General features: G+C 38.4%; 1 protein-coding gene across 1 annotated transcript; it reads right to left on the bottom strand.

The window, feature by feature from the left end:
• Positions 1-3,997: 3,997 nt before the first annotated feature.
• Positions 3,998-11,438, bottom strand: amotl2b (angiomotin like 2b). Its single transcript, XM_079612261.1, has 10 exons — positions 11,061-11,438; positions 9,406-10,140; positions 8,992-9,154; positions 7,905-8,106; positions 6,460-6,755; positions 6,111-6,298; positions 5,936-6,025; positions 5,657-5,826; positions 5,171-5,308; positions 3,998-4,988 (listed from the first exon to the last, which is right to left on the bottom strand). The coding sequence occupies exons 1-10, from the start codon at positions 11,099-11,101 to the stop codon at positions 4,903-4,905; spliced, it is 2,109 nt and encodes a 702-aa protein (XP_079468387.1). The 5' UTR covers positions 11,102-11,438; the 3' UTR covers positions 3,998-4,902.
• Between the last annotated feature and the right edge of the window lie 9,290 nt (positions 11,439-20,728).

Below are 20,728 nucleotides of genomic sequence, written 5' to 3' on the forward strand. Positions count from 1 at the left end.
ACCCTGGCCTCTTGACCAGCAATTCAGACTTTCCATGAAACTGAAAGAAAGCCTTGTGCTAAAACGGGAAAATCCTGCATGAATACTCCACAGCAATCATGATAATCGAGAGCATGGTTTTTTGGCCCTGACGCACACTTTGCCATGTGCTCACTATTACCAAATAAAAACACAGGACCCTGGGCTAGTGAAAGAGACGGCAGAAACACAACACTTTGCTGTGGGAGAGAAAAACCATTTCGTTCACGTCATGTCTAAAAGTGAAATGTATCAATTTCTCTATAGCCGTGAGCTTCATTTTGTTTCACTGACATGAGCCTTATGTTATTAGAAGCATGTGCTTGATATCACAACGTCATGGATACTCTAACCCAGGCTGACATCTGAAATCTTCACGTCTGTTGCTTTTACTGTTGAAACCTAATGTTTATGCTTCTTTGAGCAGTTATGGAGCAGTTGTATCAGTCAGCAGACCCTCCTTAAAAATATAAAGGATTTGCAGAACAAGAAACAATGATTTTAAAGGGATAGTTCACACAAAAATGAAAATAAGCCCATGATTTACTCACCCTCAAGTCATCCTGTGTTGTGTATGACATTCTTTTTTCAGACGAATACAATCGGAGTTAAATAAAAAAATGCCTTGGCTCTTCCAAGCTTTATAATGGCAGTGAATGGCCATTTCTGTTTTGAAATCCATAAAAGTGCATCTATCCATCATAAAAGTGCTCCACACGGCTCCGGTTGGGGGGGAGGTAATAAAGACCTTCTGAAGCGATGAGTTTGTGTAAGAAAAATATCCATATTTAAAAATGTATAAAGTAAAATAACTAGCAATAACTAACCGGCCAAACGAACATACAGATTCCACTTAGACTAAAGCGAGTAATGTGATATACTGCTGACATTTACGCTACACCATGATGCACTACGCTACTTCTGACGGAATAATTTACGTAAGTTGCGCAGAAGTATAAATCAGCCTTCAGTAGACTGCGTTTGGCCGGAAGCTAGAATTTTACTCTGTGTAAGAACATGCTTAATATTTTACACGTTACAAATGCATCGCTTCGCTTCCGGAGGCCTTTATTAACCTGACAGCCTTATAAAATAGGCCTACATTTTCTAAAATATTTTTTCTCGAGGGGAGACGTTTTTCTGTGGGCACCATAGCTCTCATTTGTGGCCCGGACCCCTGTTTGAAAGCCCCTGTATTAAATCTTCCTTCTGTGCATTACTTTATCGCTCAGTATAATTAAAAAGTGAGTGGACTCAATCTGTTTTGTTTTGGGACCTCACACAGGTTTTTTGGAAAGCCTAAGATTGTGTTCTGAACTGTCACATTACTAATGCCATCCAATTGATAAGGAATGCTTTAATGCATTCCTCTAAATAAATAGCAGCAAATGCAATCATGGCCAAATGCTGATACATTAAAACAGCGGAGCTGAAAAATGCACCCTTGCTCATGACTAGCATTTGAAATGTTGTCATTCCTAACCATGAAAACACATCATGGCTTTAGTCATGAACCGGGTTTGTGTGGCTCCTTGTGGTTTCACTGCTCTTCATCATTGCACTTGCACTACTGCAGTCACGAGGTATGGTTCAGATTGTGGTATAAACATGAAGGCAAGGCTGCTTTAATTCATTTGCCTTGCAGCATGTTTCAGATCTATCATTCAGAGTCCAAATTGAAGGTTATTCCATCCAGTCATCAATCAATGCTGGAAACGTGTGCGGGTGAAGTGATCAATCTGCTGTCTGAGAGCACAGAACATCCAACCAGCATGTCAGAAAATGAACAGGACAACCTTTTCTTTTAGAAAGCTGGTGGGTTTGTTTGCAAATGTATCTGGTTTTCAACATTGTTTGATTCCTGACCTGACTGATCCAAAATTCATCTAACATGTTTTTTCTTTTTCTTTTTGACAAACACCAATGTTCCCAACCGCTTTAATTCAGATTTGTAGGGTGGATTACTGTGGCCTCACTCAAACAGATAGAGAAAAAAAAATCATACTTGCTGGCGTTCCACGTTTCAAGCTTCAGGAATGTGCCCTTTGAACTTGAAATGCTCCACGGCCCTCCATTTTGTTCATGTCAAGGAAGAAACCCAAGGTTAAAAAATGTCAAGTGCTTCTCAAAAGTCGAAAGAATGTTGGCAGCTTTTCTGGCCTCCACTGCGCTTATAAACAAGATGAATGGCAGTGTATCGCATGTTTCCCGGTTCCCATACAGGCTCTAACCACCATAAAAATGCGAAACCGTTTCATTCCAACCAAGAGGATTTTCTCTGCATATATAAACTCATCTGGATCCAAGTTTGTTCTTGTGTTGGTATGAAGATCCAGTGCCACAGTGTCGTCATCATATTTGCCTGTTAAACTGTTATTTGGTGTAAGACGGTTTATAGCAAATGTTGAAAGCACATGTGAATAATGTCAATGTATATAGGCGAGGGTCATGAACTCCCCCACTGTTTCCTCTCTTTTTCTGTTAAAAGTTTAACTGGCAATGCTGTTATGATTTATAAACTGTACTACGTTCTGAGTCTAAGACATGACAATCCATCACTGTATTTATTACTACTTTATATATTTATATAAAGTCTGACCTTTTAATGGTTCTAGTATGTTGGTCCTTGATGACACTGTTCTGTGTTGAATGTCTGTTTCAAGAACTGAAATTGAAAGAACATGTTCTTAAAATGTCTTTTAGACATTCCTTAAAGAAATTCAACCTGTGAAAAAATATATATAATTTAAGTATCATTTGACTGATCCTTCCTGCCTTACACTGACCAATCTTATGTTCTGTTGTCATATTTTTATTTATTTATTATTTTTTTTACAGTTGTGGATGTAAGTTAGGGTCATTTTAAATACAATTTTAGAGAAATTATTCAAGCATTTCGAAGAAAAAGCCCAACAAAATATATTTTTATGTCTTTCTGGCAAAATAAATGAATCTGCTGTTAATGTTTTTTATATTTTTTTGTTTTGTTTGTTTGCTTTATTGGTTGTCTTTAGTGTACATTTTTGGTTTGTGCTTATATCCTCTATTTCTTGTATCATAATCTCATAAATACTCTTTTTAATGTTAAATCTCAAAAAATCTCAAATATATTGCTATTACATTCACCATATAAAGTTTTAGTAGCTCCCTTTAGTATCTTTTTAAGTATCCCTATTTATAAGGGGGCAGTTTTACTATTTCGTGTAAATTGGCAAGTTACAGCTTTAAAGTAGTTTCACCAACATTCTTCAGGAAAAATTGTTTTCATGTTGTTAATTCACATGTTTGTTGAAAATATGACGGCCACTTTTTAGTAGTAATGTCTCATAATTACTAATCATGACCCTTGTTTACTGTTGTTACAACTGAGATCTGAATTCCTGAAATACTTTCAAGGTTAAACTTTTGTCTGTAAAATACCATAAATAGTGAAGCATCCAAGCATGCTTTAGCTTACATTTAGATGATATCAGTGTTGTTGTTTTTTCTCTTATTACAAAGATCAGTTAGTTAAAAATGTAACAATGCATCTAATACAGAGTAGCCTTGTCCTAAATTTGGAAATAGAGTGTGACATCAGCGCTATGTTAAAAAGCATGCGATACACTAAGAAATATTGAGTTGACTCTGTCAGTCACAGAATAGGAGGCTGGATGGGTTAGGCAGGTGTTGGGTAAGTCAGCTTTGAGCAAGTTATCTATTGTTCAATCTCAAAAGCAGAATGTTTGTCTGAATGACTCTGTGTCTAAAATGCGGATAATAATGAGCCTGAGGGAAATAGTGTGAGGTTTTCTATTGTGAAATTTGAGAGCTGGAATGCCCCTCTGGCATTCATTTTTAATTACTCATCTTTCTCGGACTGTATGTGAAAACCCGGAATACCGTGATGAAGAATGTGCGAAATGGGATAAAATCCAGTAGTACTTGCTAGAACCAACAAATATTTCACAAGGGCTTCACAAACCAACAGACAGATTTTTATATATTAATAGCTTTATTGTAAATGTATGAAATGTTTCAGAACATTCACATCTTTCATGGATTAAATAGAAGAGGTCAACCCTTAGTCATGTGTTTACACAACTTTACTGAAATGCTCTTTGGCACCAGTTCCTCAGCATTACATTCCAACCCAACACAAAATAATTTTACAAAATATATATTAATATTTACTTAGAAACGACACCTTGACCAGCAAATGTGCCATTTAAGAGCGAACACATTCAAAAACAAAGTACAGGAAGTTCTACCTGTCAGGAACGCAAATTGTAATATAATACAACTGGTTTTCTCTCTGAAAGAGTTCTCTTAGACTCTTAGGTCTAAATAAAGTTTTTGTCTCGCACAACGTGACAGCTTGCAATGTAAAAGAATAACTTCGATGAAGGGTGTAGCAGCCATAAATAGAAAAACATGAGAAAAATGTGACCACTTATAACAATCAATAAAGGTGGGGTGGAAAAGATACATGCGAGAGCCTCAGTCTCAAGAAGAAAGTCAATTGAACTGGAATGCGGTGGAGTTACCACAGGTCTTCTGAGAGGAGGGACAATTCAATAGTAATGACAATTTAGGAGTTTGTGCCCGTCTTCCTGTACGGGCTGGCTGTAAATACCAAAATCTCTGGATTCTCACCAGATGCAAAAGTGTCAGTAATGCAGTTTACTATCTAATCTGTCAAAACATACCAGACTGGAGATGTACTTTAAAGACAAGAGCTCAGCTCCCTCATCACATGAGATTTTGAACCGCTCTGTTATTAAGCTGGACTCTTTCTTCACAACAGTATAGTGATGTGGTGTCATTTAATCTCTTCCAGAGCTCCTCATCACACAGGTATGATGTATTTATTTTGTCCTGCATGCCTTGTCCAAGTGTCCTTCATCAAATGAAGATCTCCACTGCATCAGCCGCCACATCATCCAGGCCCTTAAAAAGGTCCACAGCAGATGGTGCTTTCTGGATGCTATCTGTGAAAAACAGTAACAAAAATTAACCAGTTATCACACAATGTGACTTAAATTCCTACTTTAAGCTTTGTCTCTCAATTAGCTCATATTTTACTCTGAGACGAATAATGGGCTTTTTTATGTTAATTTTTTTTACTTTTTCTTTTTTCATATTATGCAGAAACAACTAAAAGTTGACTCACTGGGGTTGGGCTCTGTACAGGAGGCTTGATCTGTTGTCTGTTTCTCTGACAGGACTGGCTCAGGATGTCTCCGGGTTGCTACAGGAGCAAGAGTGGAATATGACGTACCAGCCGCCTGGTCACTGGATTGATTCTTCCCTGGGGAAAAGATTCGTACGTGTTAGTTACAATTTTAAGACCTAATTCTACTCAGCTACTTTTGTCAATCTGGGAACCCAATGCTAAACAGTGAACACTAATGCTAATGTTAGTCAGACACTTACTTAACTAGTAAACGCTAACTAGCTGGGTAGCAGTGAACACTAATGCCAGTCAGAGAAGAACCTAGCCAGTAAAAGCTAGTAACTTACACAGCAAAAGCTTACCTAGTAAATGCTAATTAGCAGTGAACACTAATGCTAATATTAATCAAGCACTAACGTAACTAGTAAAAGCTTAAGCTTAAAAAGTGCACCATAATGTTAATGTTAGCATTCAGACACTAACCTTTGCCCTGGGCCATGTGTGTGACCGTTGAATGAGAGATGGCGATGGAGGGCTCAGTAGTAGCTGGGCGGAAGTCACCTGACTCTCCCTTACGCTCCAGCTGCAGCTTCTGCTTCAGGATGCTAATCACTGTGTCCTTCTCCAGGATTTGGGTGTAAAGGGCACGGATCCTAACAAAATATGAATCTTATATGAGTCCTAAACAATCTTTCAATCCAAAATGGTTCATTAAACACAACTGAAATTTAATTTTAGATGCACTGAGGGTGATTCTCTTACCTGATTTCTACTTCCTGGTTTCTGTGCTCAAAAGATGGGAGCTCCTCAATGAAGGAATGACAGGGCGAATGGTTGATGATGGTTGTGTCTCTATGAAGTACAGGAAGAAAACAATAAGAAATTGCTTCAAAACTCAACATTTCCTGAAGAATTTGACACCGAACTCCTCTTTTACCTCTGAGCTGCAGCGGTGGCGGCGGCATCCATCGCAAACTCCCTCATGGTCTTCTCCTCCAGGTATTTCTGCTCCCAGCGCATCTTGTCAGCCTCCAGAGACAAAATGCGCTCTTCTTTTTCCCGCAGAAGCTCCTGCATTGTGGACACACTCACATCGGATGCTCCTCCAACTGGCTGAGGCTGCCGCTGAGGAAAAAGAAAAGCAAAGTGTAAGAATATTGTGATATACCGATTTGAAGTCTCAAACTATCCTTAGGTTCCCTGGAAGGAAATAGCCCTGACAAACAATGCTAAGTCACATCTGAACAGTTCAAAATAAAAAACAAAGCACCGTTTTGTCTCAGTACCTGCTGATTTCGGAGGCTCCGCAGTTCCTGCTCTAGCCGTGTCCTCAGGCGCATTTCCAACCCTTCTCTTTTCTCGCATGTCGATTGCAGCTGAGCCAGAGCCCTCTGCAAACGCTCAACCTTCTCCACATACTCTCTCTTCCTCTGCAGCTCCGTCCGCAGCTGATGGCTGCGTGTCTGCGTGGACCTCAGGGTGCTCTCCAGGGCCTCGCTCCTGCGCTGCTGGGTCTCCGCATCGTTCTGCAGATGCTGAACCTCCAGCTCCAGGCGCGCACACTGCAGCTGCTGTTCTTCATCTGTTAGAGAACAACAAATTTGAGTTCTGTGTTCGTAAATTAAATAGATATGAGCAGGTCAGATGCTTAGAGTCAAAGAAATCCAATTTGGGGCCCCCACATGCCAAGTTTAAGTACGTCCATGGGTATTATTTGGTATAAAAAAGTGGTGGGGACGGTGACGGTTTTTCTGTGCACATAACACATACAGAACATAACAAAATTACAGTAATTTTTTTTTACAATTTAGTAAAAAAAATACTAAAACTTAAACAAAAATGGTTAAACTGGAAATATAAACGTAAAAACTAATTAATTATTATAGTATATAAATAATACTAAAATACTAAATGTTCTACAGCTGTTATATTATATTATATTTAGTTGTATTATATTATAATTATTTCTCTGTTGTGTGCAATTTCGCAAGTGGTGACCTTTTGACAATCTTAGAAGGAATGCATGAACTGAGGAAATGATTGCCTTGAAGGCAATGTATATTGCATAAATGTTTTCTGTACATACTAAGCCATTATGTCCAGTCATAACAGGCATAGGCATTTATCTGAGGACGTGAGAACGAGGCTGAAGGAATGTTTATGCAGGCCCTCTCCAGCACCACTCCCCATTGACTTCCTGCTCATAACAAGAGGAATTCAATCGCAAAGTCCGGAGCGCCTCATTTACGCAAGCGGTTAAGGAATGCAGAGGGGAGGAGAAGCGACCCACTCTCCCTTTGACCCACATCTCAGAGCTTCAGATTGTTCTGTTTATTTCCCACCAATCACTGCAAAACTCATCATCGACCCCGCCTCTTCCAACTTTCAGCAAACAGGAAGTGAGGCTGAGCAGAACATTTTGTTAATTGTCAATGTGGATCAAACGAGAGCATTGACAGTGTTTGGCAGTGGTTAACTGTCCCCCAGGCATTCTCCCCCACAAAGCTAAGGTCACATCTGACATTTAATCCTCTTTTCTGATCATTCATCTGCTGTTATGTGACTGAAATTCCTGTGTTGGAACGCTCTAATTGGAAACACATTCCCTCTTTAAGCAAAATGACTCAACAGAAAAACAGATCTCACATGTGTAGTGCAACTCTGGGTTAAGAAGTATCCAGAGCATGTGCAACAGTAATGAGGTTTAGTGTGGCGGTGTTCATGAACTCACTCTGCAGAAGGAGCTTCTCAATAACATGCTGGTTCTGGTCAGCAGCTTCGGCTTCTTTTGTCGCTTGAATGCTTGAATGCTGCAGCCTCTTGATCTCAGCCATCAGCTTGTTTCTTAGCGCTTGCTCCAGAGTTTCTCTTTTTGCACAGCCCTTCATCAGAGTGTCGTAGGCCTCTGAGATCCTTTCGATCTCTTGTTCCAGCTGGCGGAAAACATAAAAAGACAATTAAATAGCAGGTCAGATGTGTCCGTCTGACAATGATGGCCTCAGAAATACTCAAAGATGGTTAGCAATGTTCCTGGTTGTGATTAAGAGCAGAGAACAGAGAAGCTGTTCAGGAGTGCCATATGGAAAGAGCAGGATGGCGTTAACCATGACTCCATCATCCCAGGCATGTTTACACAAGGCAGTGGCCTGATGGGTAAATGCTCAAACCTGTGTAATTATCATTCTTTCAGAGTGAGCAACAGCTTAACTGCACTGATGTAATCCACTGGAAACACTTCATGGCCTTTTGGAATTTAGCCAAAGTGAAATGAAAAGCTATTTTATAGTTGTCATCACTCAATATAGTGTCTATATGTGTGTGTGAAATATTAATTATATATTATAATAATAGTATGTATGCATGTATGCAGGTGAAACTCGAAAAGTGCAAAAGTTCATTTATTTCAGCAATTCAACTTAAAAGGTGAAACGAATATATTACATGCAAAGTGAGGTATTTGAAGCCTTTATTTGTTATAATTTTGATGATTATGGCTTACAGCTTATGAAAACCCCAAATTCAAAATTAGAATATTGTGAAAAGGTTTTCATAAGCTGTAAGCCATGTTCCTTTCTGACAGATGTCCCGTTCAGATCTGTATTTACAGCTGAGCCTTGCTCAAATGTCTCCAAAACTTAATTTTGAATCCTAAAGCCATTTGTATTCAATTTGTATTCAGAGAAATAGTGTTATTATATAACCTGTTGTAAACAGCCTGTGCGTTTTTTTATTAAACCCTGTTATCTTTAGATGGGTGTCCCATTAAGATCTGTATTTACCGTATTTACAGTACAGCTAAAAATGTCAGGGTCTTTTACCTTCTGAATTCTGAGGGCCTTCTCAGTGTGTCCCTCTAGCTCCTGTCTCAGTCTCTTATTCTCATTCATGAGCATTTCCAGTTGAATGCGACTGCAAGCTGCGACCTCCCTGCCAGCAGGAGGAGATGTGGAGAGTCTATGGCAAACTTCTGGTGTCTGAAGTCTGGAAGTAGAGCAAGGTAAAAATGTCAATGTTTGATGAAAAACCAAACAATGGGATTCAGTTCATCTCAGCATGTTAGTATAGTTAGAAGACAGCCTACAATAACATAATGCATACTCAGCCATAGCATCAGCCAAAAGACTGTTAGTCATAATGACACATCCAATAAAGTACGTCACAACTACAGGAAATGCATATAATGTGTCACTGTGGTTAAGTGTAAATTATGCAATTGTTCTGGTCTTCTCTACCTGTTGTGCTGGGAATGAAATGGTGGTGGTGCTTTGTAGCACTGTTCATACTCCGTGGCTTGTTGCAGAGGAAAGGGGTACTCAGTATAAGGCACCCGCTTATTGTACTCCAGTCCTTGCTGGCTATATTGTAAGTGCTGGTTTGCATGATATCCATGTATCTGAGGGTAACTGGCAGAACATGTTGCAGGCATTTTATTGTGCTGCATTGAAAACTGCAGAGGCCGCTCACTCAGTGACCGTGCGTGGCCTCGCTTCGGGTCCCAGCTGTCTTCTTCCTCACGGGGCATCTGCCTTGGTACACTATCCTCTAGTGAGCAGCCCCTGTGCGGTTGGCACCACTGGGAGGCCAAAAACTGAGACTGGGCCTTGGCTTGTTCATAGGTGGGCAGCTCCTCGCCGTGGTGTGGGTGTGTTGTGTAGTTCTCAGAGTGCTGGTAGTCAACCTGGTGCTCCTGACCCTGGGGTTCTTGGCGGGCAGAGAGCTGAGGAGACTGGGGCTCCTCCTGGCTGAGGCTCTCAGATGAAGACTGTGGAGAACAAGCCCCTCCGCTGCCAGCTCCAACACCTCCTCCTCGTCGCAGGGCCTGCTGCTGGATGGCCAGGAGTGTGCGGGCATCTGTGGGGTTTCCATAGCGAAGCTGCTCTTGAATTAGTCTGTGCAGGACAGTCCCAGATGCCTCTTCACCTCTCATTTTATTTGATGAAGATGTGTATTTATGAGCTGAACTGGACCTAGAGGGCAAGAGACCCATTCAACAAATGATTATGATTTTTTAAATTCCATATAGATAACAGAAGGAAAGAAAGAAAGAAAGAAAGAAAGAAAGAAAGAAAGAAAGAAAGAAAGAAAGAAAGAAAGAAAGAAAGAAAGAAAATAACCATGTTTAAACTCATGAGTTAAAGTACTGAATAATTTTTTCATCAGTTTACAGAAAGTGCAACGATCACATATTTAAGCAACAGTAACAAAATAAATCTAAACAAACACTATAAAGTTGGCTACACTAAAAATTTTGTCTTTTTTTACAAACATTTTTTGTAACATCTGATTTAACTGGTTTTACTTAGGCTAAGTCAAATAATATGCAAATATGTATTCAACTATATTGAGTTATGCTAAAGACAATAGATAGGCTACATGTTTTATATACACTTTTTACAGTATGTTTGAAATTAATAATGATTATTATTATTTTAATATAGCTAGGCCTATTTGTATTATTTATAAATAATTAGGACTGCAATAAGTAAGTAGCTACAATATTGGAACATAACTCAATAATAAATAAATAAATAAGTAGCCTAATACAATTTCTAAAATAAAACCAACACAACGCAACTTCACCAACAACCATTCAAATATAGGGCTAAGAACACGTTTTCATCCCAATAGAATGGTAGCGCACTAAAGGGACCACAATGTCTAATATTCATTTTTCCTTTAACACGTGCCAAACTAATTTAACGTCATAAACATGAAACAATTTCGTTCATGGATCGTCCTCAAAGCCATTCCGATTAATCGGCGTCACATTTAAAGTTAACGTTACAAATATTCGGGGTTTCTGCCAATTATTAATGCACAACGCAATGTTCGCTGCTACTGACCATTAAACTCCATGTAGTAGAACGAACATCGAAGAACAACTTACCAACTAACACTTTCATTCCACACGGATTCTGTTAATGGCATGTGTAATAATCCAAGTAATCCAATTTATATATTCTGTTTGTGTTTTATCTCCTCGTTTTTTTGTGCGCGCGCTTTCGGGTCTGGTTGGGTTATGAGCTGGTAGGCGCGCGCTCTGCTCTCATAAATAACTGAGCGCGCCTGGAATGATCGGAATGTGTGAGCTCAGGGATCAAAAGTGAAAAGAGAAAAAAGAGCCATTTAATACTGCAGCTGCAGTTCCACTTTCGTCCACCGGGGCTTTCACAGGCGTTCAGGCGTTCAGGTTTTCACTAACAGAAAAGTCCTGTAATTTGTGGTCGAAGGAAATCTATGGCAACATAAAGCCCTGCATTACTACAGAGAGGCTAAGCAGTGATGTCACATTAACAGAGAAAAGGTGTCAAGAGGTGTGACCCAATCTGAAAGGTATGCAGGCGTGTTGACACAAGAATACAATAACCAGAGCGAGAAGATCAACTTTGTGTATTTAAGCATGAAAAGTTATTTGATGCTTTCTCTGGGCACAGTTCTTTAGTTTATCTTTTCAGTCTGTTCTTTTTGGCCTTCTGTCAAGTTAATTTTATTCAGTGTCGAGAAAATTAATTTTAGGGGTCTTTCTAAAGAAACAAAAAAACATGTAGCACAATCACACACATCTTGTGAGGCTCTTAAGTCCATCTGACACTTCAAATCAGCATATCAGAATGATTTCTGAAGGATCATGTGACAGTAATGATATTGAAAATTCAGCTTTTCCATCACGGGAATACATTACATTTGAGCATATATTAAAAAACAAAACAATTAATTTCAATTGTAACAATATTTCACAATATTACTGTTTTTACTGTAATCAAATAAATGCAGCCTTGGTGAGCATAAGAGACTTCTTTCAAAAACATTAAACATTATTTTCTTTTGACTGGTAGTATAAGAATATCATTATCTGAGCAGACGGTTGTGGCACTTTTTTCATGAAGTGTTGAAATTCATGAACATTGCATGAACACTGGATAGTGTATACCTTTGCCTTTGTCTTTCAGTTCATTTTATTTTCTATTTATTTCAATAGTCTAAAACCAGCGAGTCACCACACAGGGAGGTAACTGCCATGTGTATAAATCCTCAAGTTCCTCCTGACTAAAGCAATAAAGAGTGGAATTCCACAGGGTTAGTTGTTTAATCAGTCAGGCTGAACTGTACGTTGAGATCAAGCACCAGATTTCCAATGAAAGAGCACAAGAGAATGATGTTTAAAATAACTTTTATTTGCTCCCTTGTTTTGATATTGAGCAATCCACCACATCCACCTCTTGATTCGACTGATAGCAGGGTATTTCCAGCTAAGTCTCAGACGGTGACTCAATGGGAAACATGCATGTTGTGGACATGTAACTACTTGATTGCAGGTGTGAATGAATGAAGCAGTCACAGGCAAGTCTGTACAAATCTGTGAAAATCTGTGTCGTCCTCAAAATCACTCCTGGAAGCAAATGGAAAGACATCAAAGCACCTCCTAGCAGTGTGATCTTCCATTTGACAGTGAGCTCTCTCACTTTGTTTTTCTCCAAAAACCCCTTTGGGAGCCAAACTGGAATATCTCCATTCCTTCAGCCTCCACCATGATATCTCAGACCTATGAGCTATAAACTGCTTTGTGTGCTGTTTAGAGGAATCACAAGACTTAGAGGAATAGACAACTCAAAGGAGAAAATACAGAGAGAATGAACTCAGCACAACAGGGATCAGATGTGGTTGTCTGGGTCGTGCAGAGCAGGCTCTTGGTATGGGGGACTAGAGAGGATGCTCTATTCTCATCACAATTATGCCTTTATTGGCCGCAAATGGCCTGGCATATTTTCATGGCACATTTGTGATTTAGGATGCGATTGAAGCATGAGCCACTGAGATAGCCTACAATGGACCAAGCTGTTTACGGACCTACACTGCTCCAGGCCACTTTATCTAGATATAGACGAGCCTTTGATATCAGCATAAATATAAGATGTCTTCAAAGAAATCCAACTGAACTATTCTTTTTAAAAATATTTTATGAACAAGCTCTATTTATACACAGGAGCAGTTTATGTGTCCTCAACAGTAACAAATGCTCAAATCATGTTCGTATTTAAATCTACCCTAGTGGGGATAAAAACTATAGCAAAATGTATTTAATGTATAAAATACATTTATTTCATAAGTATACTACAAATACATAAACATATTTACTCATATCGCTTGACTTGGAGTACTTCTTTATTACCCAGCTAATGTATCACGGATAGTATATGATCACTGTATAATAGCCTATCAGTCTTTATCTATCACAATATATTTAAAGTGTACCTAAAGTATACTTGCAATAGTTCCATTTTAGCACAATAAAATATACTACTTACTACTAAAAGTACTTTAGTTGGACCTCAGCACTACTTATTATGGATAACTTAAGTGCATTAAGTAGAAATTAGTTGTTCCAATTTAGCAGGTATATCAATTTAGTATACCAAAAGTACAATTGCAGGGTATTTATATTGAGTAGGCCTATACATAAATATGTAAATGTATTTCAAACACATTTTGGTACATTTATTTTCACTAGGGTAATGATCTATGTATAGGTTCCTGTTAGGACATTTAAAATATAATTAACCTGTTATAAAAACAATATGTCTATGGCATGTCCTCACTTATAAAGTCAAACAAACCAGTGTGTATCTGTGTACGGTAAACCCTACGTTATGGGGACCAAATAGTAGTACATTATATTTTTGACCTTGTGGGGCCATTTTTTGGGGGTTAAAAACGTCTTATAATTCATACTAAATTATGTTTTTTGAAAATATAAAAATGCAGAAAGTTTTCTGTGAGGGTTGTGTTTAGGGTAAGGGGATAGAATATACTGTTGAGAATCATTATGTCTATGGAAATCCCCCTTAAAACATTGACACCCCCCCCCTCCCCTCCCTTCCCTCCCACTCTGTCTCGCTCTCATGTGCTTTTTATATTTATTTATTTAGCTAAGATTACAACTGATTTAGGGTCAGTGTTGCCAGCTGGATTTTGACACTTGGAAGATCCCAAGTTGAACTCTTAAAAAGCTACTTTCAATTTTGAACTTGATGCAACAGAAGATAAGAATACAAAATTGAAGTTGCATAATGTTTATTATTTTGACTCTAGAATAAACTGTAATTTACATTTTACTAGTTTGATTTTTTTAAAAATTCATTTATTCATTTATTTAATTTAAAATTTGTATAAAAAAAACCGGTGCACTCATAAAGATAGTCACTTTGCGCTACTTGGATATTGTATTGATGTGTCCTGAAAGAATCACTGTAAAATCCCCACCACTAATGCAACGCACAAACACAGGCAAGCAAAGTGATGCAAACAGTGAACAGTTCAGGTCTAACTTTGTCACATGACCACACTCGATATCTCACAACGATAGAAAAATAAATGTATATTCAAGTCGTAATTGCTGCTGTATATCTTTCCGTAATGCAATTCTGTTTTAGAAGATGGAGTGCTTTGAAAAGACAAAAAACAAGAACATTGTACATTTTGCCCAGGATTGTAAAAGAAATAGCAAAAACATTTATTACAGTTGGCTAATGGTGTAATCATTTGCAATATTTGCGTGAGTGTGATCCTTTGTACCAAGTGTCATTAGACATTGCTAGCCTAATCTACAACATTCCTTACTTTAGTGTCTCACGCTCAAATTCTTCTGATGACTTGCTTAGAAGCAATAAACATGGAATGAGCAGAAAAACGGTTGTACATTCCTCACATAGGTTTGTTCTTTAGAGAATTATTGCTCCATAAAATCAAACAGGGACTTGTTTGCAAAAAAATTTGCATGACATGGATCACTTCGACAGGCGTTACAACACAATTATAGATGGAGTTGGGGCAGATCCCCTAAATAGCATTAGTTTCACTGGATCAGGAGAATGCCGTTTATTCATGTGAGTCCGGCCATGTGTGCCCCTGAGCAAATAGCTGCCCCCGCTACTGCTGATCCAGCACATAGTTCACACTCAGTGGTTTTGCCCACCAAGGTGATGGAGGGCAAGAGGAAGAAGGATAAATATAGACCCTAAAAAGTTGATGGGCATTTAAGGAAAACTTTTGACAAAATGTAACTCAATTACAACTAAATAACTGTAGCACAAAACACACACTGTAAAAAAAAAGAAAAAAAAAAGAATTTACTGTAAGTGAACTATCAATCAAGCTTTAGAAAATTAGATGAACAAGTAGCCCTTAAGTTCCCTAAACTCAAAAATGCTCTTGTGACTTTTCAAAAATGGTTGGCTTTTTTATGTGTGTGTGTGTGTGTGTGTGTGTGTGTGTGTGTGTGTGTGTGTGTGTGTGTGTGTGTGTGTGTGTGTGTGTGTGTGTGTGTGTGTGTGTGTGTGTGTGTGTGTGTGTGTGTGTGTGTGTGTGTGTATGTATGTGTGCGTGTGTGTGGTGTTTTTTGTTATCTTTAATGGTGGAAGGTCATATTACAAATGCTTAAATCCTAGATCCTATATTTGTTTTGTACTTACACACATATTAAACGCCCCATCTTTATTGCTGAGAAACTGTCAGCTGAGTGACCTTGTTTTGTCAAGTTGAAAAAGAGTCATTGTGTGAAAGGCACACAAGCAGACAATTTTTCCCACTGTGGAAGATTGTCCTTAAATACAAGTCATTTTAACTGATCACTTGAAAATGTGTGCGATAATTCCAACATCAACTTGAAAATATATTATACCCCACATATATTGTCTTCTAGTAATGTAATACATCTGATCCACAACTCAGCTAAATATAGTTTATTTTAGCAGGGTATAGTTTGCCATCTGGTAAGTATCTGAATCCAGATTATATAAGTAAGTGGTGTCTGACTTGTTGCCAAAGCATTTTTTTAATTTACCCAGCTTTTTTCCCATTTGGGTGATTCTGTTCAACTGGGTGAAGTTATGCAAAAGCTCTGTTTACATGAACCAACCTAGTTCTCTGTGTACTGTTACACTTCAGTGGATAAGAGGCACAAATACAGCCATTTTATGCAGGCTGATATTGACTTCAGTGTGCCATTATATAACAGAGGTTACATGGAAGTGAAATGAGAGTCATTCATCTTGTAACAGAAGTAATCTAAGGAAATAGGCCTGATACAATACATCAACTAAGAAAAGACCTGCAAGACACCCTAAAATGATTACGATACAAGCCGCTTTGTCAAACTGTGTTGCATAAGGGACAGGTCACCTCCTTCACTCGAGGTTCTTTGAAGGTCATGACACATTTGCTGAATTATCGTTATCATTTAATGAACAATGATACAGCATTTGACCATACAATTGGTTTTAGTATTTAGAGATATCTGTATCCTTATTGTTAGTTATCGTCATCTGTGTGAACAGGCCTTTAGTCTGCCGAAGCTCTATGATGGACAGTCTGAAACTTACAGTACTGAAACTTTTTGTTGTCATTTGTACCTTGACGGCCCTCATTAATTTTTAATATATTGAAAAGAATGATCAGGATATTCCTTGTTTTTGTTACACAGAAAATGAAGTTTAGAACAACATGAAGGTGAATAAATTCATCTTTCATTTTTGTATGAGCTATGCTTTTAATCTACATTATCTGTGTGCTCTGTTTTGGCCATAGTTCCCCCTGACTTATAACATCCTCTTCACAACAATAGGAGCTGTTTAAAACAAATCAGTCAAAAGACAATGCAAATGTTTAGCGAAGGCTGGCTCAAATATGTGTTTTGAGTAATGTTGTGCATAGCGTGGGAATTATGGGAAGAATGTGAAGGGCATGACCAACAGCATATCACAGGAAACTCACAGAGCGCATCCGGCGAGGACGAGAGGGGTAACAAAACATCAGCTTTAAGAGTATCTGAAAGATGGTTATAACATCTGTGCTCGGTAAAAAAATTATATGATCAATAAGTTATGACAACATCATAACTCATCAAAATAAGTTAAGCAATTTTCATTTTTTTAAGTTATACAAGATTCAACTCAATTTTAAAACTAAAAAGTCAGTTCAATGTAATGTGAGTTGAAATGACTTAAACATTCAAGTTGATTTTACTTAAAAATGTAGTCAAATTATTCTGTTGAATTAAAGAAACAAAAACATGCCAAGACACTGACATATACAAGTCGCTGAAAAGTAAATTACAATCTATTAGAAGTGTACCGAACTGTCCGAGTCACAGCAATTAAAAGACAGTTAGATTAAAGAGTACTAACTCAGAACTTATCTTAAACTAACGCATGACAAGTGGAGAAATGACAAACATGTGGTTACTGATAATACACTGCTTGTTTTTGCATAATTGAGGTACCATTCATTTGAAGTTATGCAGAATAAGTGCCTCTTAACCTTTTATAGATCTATTCACATTCCTCTGTGCTGGCTTGCACAAGATTTGTCAGAGATGAGATAAGGCAGCTCTTCCTGGGATTATTGTTATGCATTGCAACTAATCTTCACTTTCTCATTGCAACAGACAGTTTGGTCATGGGGTTTCGAGGTAATCTGAAACAGGTGAACTACTTGACATTATTTAGGGAGTCATTCCAGTAAATGGAGGTCCAGGAACAGACGTTCAATGCTTTTATTTGGGGTAACTTGGGTTTTCCATGCTGCTATGCCTTAAATCTGCCAATAATGATCTTTCCAGCTGGAATAGATGTGCAGAACTGTGCAATATGCTGTATTGCCGTAATCATGAATGGAAAGGGGCCTTGGTACAAAAAGCTTGAGCAATCAGTGAGAATACTTGAAATGGTTACATATCTCTTTTTGAGGTCTGAGGTCATGTCCTCTTTTCAAATAGACAAAAAAAAAAAAAATTCTGAAAGGACCGGTCTTGAAATTTTCACATGCATTGCATTTACACATTAAATTTATGGTGGCAGCAATGAGGAAAAATGAGCATCGGGTGCATCCCATCACTGTTGCCAGCAGTGATCCATTCTCACACCCAAATGCTCCTGTTGTGAATCTGGAAGGGGTTGCAACTAAGGCCACATCCACACGAAGCCAGAGCTTTCCCTATCCGATGTTTTTTTTGCCTCGTTCTAAAAAATAATTCCGTAAACACGGCGTCGTCTCAAGAAATATCTGCGTACACACGAAACCACTGAAACCGACTCAAAACGATGTAGTATACATCCCAGACCAGTATGTGGCGCTGTAATTCTGCCATATAGATACAATAAAAACGGAGAAGAAGACTTTGAGCATGCGCATAAACCTTGCGCGCTGTATACAATAATATTACACAGTAGCTTCTTCTTTTCTTTTTTTACCAAGAACTTTATTAAACAATATGAACAACCATAAATGGCCTGGTACAATAGGGATGAGTCACGAATCACGATATTCAATTAGTTATCGGACTCATAAAGCTTGCCACAAAGAACCGGCAAAAGTAATGAATGAGTCAAATATAGCAAGGAGACATTTTAACAGTTTAAAAGTAGACATTTCAAGCATTCTATATATTTCTGAGTTTCGGTTAATTTATGAGACGAGTTCCAGTTCACGAGCAATGCAAGTTATATTGCGCCGGCGCGTCCATGTCATGATTATATTGTCAGCTATATTTGCTTCTTATTTATTAAATCCAGGCAATTGGTTGATGAAACTTTGATTAAAATTAAGATACAATTTATACAAAACGAAATTCACTTTAAAGAAAGGCTTTATACAAACCAGCTTTATATAAAACAAAACTTAATGTGGTCAAAATTATGTCTCCCGATATATTGCGCATCTTATGATTACTCATGCTGTTCACTTTCATAAATCAACATAGATGAAATAAAAAATAACATTATTTAAACATAAATATGAAACTAAATACATTTTCTTTAATGGCTACAACAGGCTTACTGAGAAATGTAATGTCGGAGTGGAATTTGAGCGAGCGCCGTTGTGCCGGCGAGCATGTGCGTTTTTTGAACAGCCTAATAATAATCAAATAATTCCCAGTGATCGTCGAATATTTTTTTAGTTTGAAATGCCCATCCCTACAAAATACAAAATGTCTTAATCAGACAACAGACCAGCACCATAGCATAATAAAAATATAAAGAAATACAATAAAAATACATTTAAGTAAATAATATATAAAGTAATAAAAGAGGCTCAGTAGCTTCTGCAGCATTATATTATATTTTTATACAAGCAGTCGGCAGGTGTTGTTGCTGTTACGTGACTAGCAGTGTCCGACTAGTCGACATGACATCATCGTTTCACAAAATATACGGATTGGCTGTACACACGAAAACGCAAGCGTGTCGTTTTCAGATTTATCCACTTTGGGACCCGGTTTCAAAAAATAGCGGTTTCAGTCTCTCAAAACGCCGGATCCGTCTGGACGAAACGCCAATACGACACAAAATTTGTCCGTATACAGCTAAACGCGTCTCCGTGTGGACAGGGCCTTAAGACTGACTGTGAATGAATGGTAATTGGAATTTGTAGCTCAGGAAAATGAACAATGTGGATTTGCAAGAGTGAGACAAAATGGCCTAGCGCAGCTGTGTCCAATCCTGCTCCTGAAGGGGCCACTGTCCTGCAGAGTTCAGCTCCAACCCCAATTAAACACACCTGAACAGCTAATCAAGGTCATACTAGGCATACTAGAAACTTCCAGGTGTGTTGAGGCAAGTTGGGGCTGAACTCTGCAGGACAGTGGCCCTCCAGGGCCGAGTTTGGACACCCCTGGCCTAGTGTGATTTCTCCCTCTGGGCAATATCAATAAAGTGTCATAATGCTGTGGAGTGCAACAAGGTTTAAATCCCAGACAGCGTCGGCCCCAGATTAGGCCCATGCACATCTGGTAAGTGTGGAATCCCCGTGTACCAGATGTGGGCCGGATCTGGGCAGAAACTATGTTGCTGTCTGTGATGTCAAAGATGTTTCGCTATAAATATTTTAAATGAGTTTTAAGTAAATGGAAAAAGTCAAATTAACACATAGTGATGGCAAAATGAGGCTTCCTGAACCACTGAGACCTCGCAGCCCATTGCTTCACCAAAAGGTTCATTACTCGAAGCTTCATTCATTATTGCTCACTAGTGACACCTAGCTACTGTGCAAAGAAATAGCAGACCAATAAATGAATACTGAATCAATGACCTGAGCAGACATTTTTCCATTGCCTGTGTATCAAATAAAATATGTTTCTCTCTCTGTCTGAATTTACTTGTGCAGAGACAACTGTCACACACAGTTCATTAATTATTCATAAATTGTTTGGATAGTGACAGTAGGAACAACAAAAGTGAGACTGTGTTGAGTGCAGTGCTTATGGTGGAGGGAGTGTAATAATGCAAATTGCAACAGAAAAGTGTGGGGTGGGAAATGTTAAGAATTGTTTCTGGTGTGTTTTGTGCATTGACGTGTTACTAGTTTTAGTGCAGTGTTGTGCTTATGGGACTATGGATTTAGAGGAACAAACTGCAGTTTGGGGTGGGTGAAGGAAGGATCACACATTATTTTTATTGAGGAACAGAATTTTTTCAAGTGTGTTGGGGCTTAGACGATTCCTCTTCTTGGACAGAACCTCTCCAGCCTTGGAAAAGATCCTTTCGCATGGAACAGAGGATG

Source organism: Phoxinus phoxinus (genome assembly GCF_949152265.1).
Source record: "Phoxinus phoxinus genome assembly, chromosome: 5".
In the NCBI taxonomy this organism is placed as follows: domain Eukaryota; kingdom Metazoa; phylum Chordata; class Actinopteri; order Cypriniformes; family Leuciscidae; genus Phoxinus; species Phoxinus phoxinus.